The sequence below is a fragment of the Drosophila obscura genome, unplaced genomic scaffold, assembly GCF_018151105.1.
Source record: "Drosophila obscura isolate BZ-5 IFL unplaced genomic scaffold, ASM1815110v1 contig_27, whole genome shotgun sequence".
NCBI classification, from domain to species: Eukaryota; Metazoa; Arthropoda; class Insecta; order Diptera; family Drosophilidae; genus Drosophila; species Drosophila obscura.
The window spans coordinates 202836-206400 of record NW_024542814.1 but is presented as its reverse complement, the minus strand read 5'-3'; the positions used below and the strand labels follow the sequence as shown (position 1 = coordinate 206400).

Below are 3565 nucleotides of genomic sequence, written 5' to 3'. Positions count from 1 at the left end.
TGATAAAAGCTCCAGAGTTGAGACATGAACCTCAACCACCAACATCAGTACAGAGTGGAGACACGAACCTCAACCAACCAACATCTGTACAGAGAGAGCGGGAGAGCAGAGAGCGAAAGCTCTACCACCAGCATCAGCACAGAGAGCGGGAGAGCAGAGAGCGAAAGCTCAATCACCAGCACCACAAGGGTGGGTTTATAAGATCGCAAGCACATGGAAAACGGGGGGAGATATATTCCAGACCAGCGAGCTGAACGGACGTGCCAGTGGAAGCAGCCAAGAAGACGAAGAAGAAGACAGATTTTGACGGCGAGCTAGGAAAGGGTGAGCAAGTCTCACCGTCGTGAGGAAGATGGCTGGCGAGCGGTGCGGTTAGGCAGGAGAAGAGGAAGAAGAAGAAGAAGAGATAAAATAAAAATGGAACTTAAATAACTACCAGCGCGTCTTCATCTGTCGATCGGTGCGTGTTTCCCCCCCTTGCCCTGTAGTTTTTCCAGAGGTGCCGCCCGGCGATTGCCCAGGCATCCTCTGCATCTATGTGTTTCTCCCCACGCGGGCGCTCTCCTTCCCCTTGCCCTGTAGTTTCCCCGGGTGCTGCCCCGCGACTGCCCAGGCATCCTCTGGCTATCTATGGCTGTTTCACTTCCCCCGCAGACCTGACCTCCCCAGCCGCCCGCACTGCCAGTACTTTGGGGGGCCTGCGCCTCTCTCCTCCCGCCCGAGCCACGGAGGGTCTCTGCGCCAACTCTCCTTCCCCTTGCCCTGTAGCTTCCCTTAGGTGCCGCCCGCGACTGCCCAGGCACTCTACAGAAGATCTCACCGTTCTACCCCCTTCGTACGTTTCCCTTGGCCTTGGCATCCCCGAGACGAAATCTCCGTCCCATGGCCACTCATGACTCGGAGTCCCGGCAAATTATATGGCTGTAATTTCGACCCTGGCTTGACTGAGAGTTATACCCCAGCCTAGATCGCATCCTTACAGATGGCGCCCGAGCAGGGACTCCGAGACTTCCGAGGTGTTTTGAGTGGCCAAGGGGTGTGTTAGTGAGCTAGAAGGGAAAGAACGGGGGGTTCCAGCCAGTTGAATCAGGTTCTTCCAGTGGCCGCGTGGCAGTCATGCCAGCGTGCCGGACGCGCAGCGGCGGGGTCGGTCGACGTTGATAGGAGTAGAATGATTGTATTGTCGCTGTCGTTGCTAACCGCACGTAAAGTTGCCCAAATTTTCACGTACGGTCGAGCCTGGCTTCCCTAACCTCTCGAGGCGCAGTCAGCAGCAGAGGCGCAGTCAGCAGCAGAGGCGCAGTCAGCAGCAGAAACACAGTCAGCAGCAGAGGCGAAGTCAGCAGCAGGGGTCAGCAGCGAACACAGTCAGCAGCAGAGGCATCAGCACGCAGTCAGCAGCAGCAGAAACACCAGTCAGCAGCAGAGACACAGTCAGCGGCAGAAACGCAGCCAGCGGCAGAGACGCAGTCAGCGGGAGGCCAAACACGGACTCGGACACCGAGCCAGAACCAGGCAGTCCAGTAGCAGCCTCACGGAGACACAACGCACAGTAAAGACCATCAATCGAGCACAAGGAGCAGCGACGACCAGGATCACCAGCAGACCAGCAACGATCAGGATAGCCAGAAGTCAGTAAGCAGCCTCAACTGGAGACACAACGCACACGGGACTAAAAGACCATCGAGCACAAGGAGCAGCGACGACCAGGAACACCAGCAGACCAGCAACGATCAGGATAGCCAGAAGTCAGTAAGCAGCCTCAACTGGAGACACAACGCACACGGGACTAAAAGACCATCGATCATGAATACAAGGAGCAGCGATTACAAAGGTCAGATGGGTTTACAGTGGATTTCCTATGGGAACATCAAGGCCATAATACAATGCGGGCGAGCATAGTTACAGTTGACTCGGGAAACCAGCCCGTTACAGCCGACAACGCCGCGCACCGTGACCTTCCGTGACGACCCTTCTCCACTCAAACCTTCTATAGCTAATGCTAGTTCCTGTACCAACCCCACAACTACCACTAGGACAATGACTACGACACAATTGGACCATTCTACGCCAAGCAACGCTCAATCCAGACCCCGCAGCCCAGACACAACAGGATTCGACCAAGCCAGACACAAGAATCACGGAACTTCGACGGAGACGACTGCGACACCGCTGGATGCACCCAGGGCCAGTCCGTCTGCCAGCAACGCAATGCCAGACACACACGGGAATCCGGGAAGAGACGCGACACCGCGGAGCCGGAGGAACACGGAGCGACTGACACCGCGGAGACCGGGCCAGCCGCGCCACACGCAGCCGACACACACGGAATCCGGGAACTCGACGGAGACGACTGCGACACCGCGCCAGGCAGCCCTGCCACAACAAGCCGACACACACGGGAATCCGGGAACTTCGACGGAGACGACTGCGACACCGCTGGATGCACCCAGGGCCAGTCCGTCTGCCAGCAACGCAATGCCAGACACACACAGGAATCCGGGAACTTCGACGGAGACGACTGCGACACCGCTGGATGCACCCAGGGCCAGTCCGTCTGCCAGCAACGCAATGCCAGACACACACAGGAATCCGGGAACTTCGACGGAGACGACTGCGACACCGCTGATGCACCAGGGCCAGTCCGTCTGCCAGCAACGCAATGCCAGACACACACAGGAATCCCGGAACTTCGACGGAGACGACTGCGACACCGCTGGATGCACCCAGGGCCAGTCCGTCTGCCGACAAATCAACGTCAGACGTAAGCAGGAGTAACGGGACTGCGGGGAAGACAACTACGACACCGCTGGGCACTCCAGGGCTAGTTCATACACCCACCAGTCCAATTTACACAACGCCAGAAACTTTGAAACTTCAGCGAAGGCGGCTGCGACACCGCTGGACACTACCAGGGCCAGTCGACCTACTCCGAAGACAATGCACGACGAACCAAACTGAGACGACACCGAAGACACCAGCATGATCACCGATCCACAAGGGCCACTTGCGGTAGCGCGCTGTCTTAACGTCTTCGCCCCAAAAGGGCAAATCCACAAGCCGTAAGCTGTCATACGTATATATCCCCTTAAGGGATTAGATTTAGAACCAATGTATTAACCTTCTCACCAGCACCGCTCAAGCAGGATAGGGGGAGGGTACCAATTTCATTCATATAAGACAGGCAGGTAGTAACCGCTAGGGGTTTACTCCTTAGGCGGACGAACATGAAGCGTCGACATAACGAGAGAGCGGGCCGACCCCTAGAAGCACGTGGAGACACAACCAGGCGTTCCAACGGAGGCAACAAGCAAGGGGCAGGACGGCCAACACGACGCGGGACAACGCTACAACAACCAGTCGTGGCTACACCCCATATGGACCATCGGGCTATCCAGTACCAGATTGCTTTCGAATGGAGCAAGAAGCCTTCGCCGACTACCAGCGAATCCCCCAGGACCAGCGATTGGCCGCCGTATCAGAATGGCTTGAGCAACAGCCGCCAGTGGTCCATAACGCAGAGGCAGAGAAAGGAGAGCAGGTTGACGACTGCTCCGCGACAGCT

At 57.2% G+C, this 3565-nt stretch overlaps 1 protein-coding gene across 1 annotated transcript; it reads left to right on the top strand.

Annotated features, from left to right (window-relative positions):
- The first annotated feature begins 2040 nt into the window (after window positions 1-2040).
- Window positions 2041-2778, top strand: LOC121404631 (mucin-7-like). Its single transcript, XM_041594434.1, has one exon. The coding sequence runs from the start codon at window positions 2041-2043 to the stop codon at window positions 2776-2778; it is 738 nt and encodes a 245-aa protein (XP_041450368.1).
- The last annotated feature ends 787 nt before the right edge of the window (window positions 2779-3565 follow it).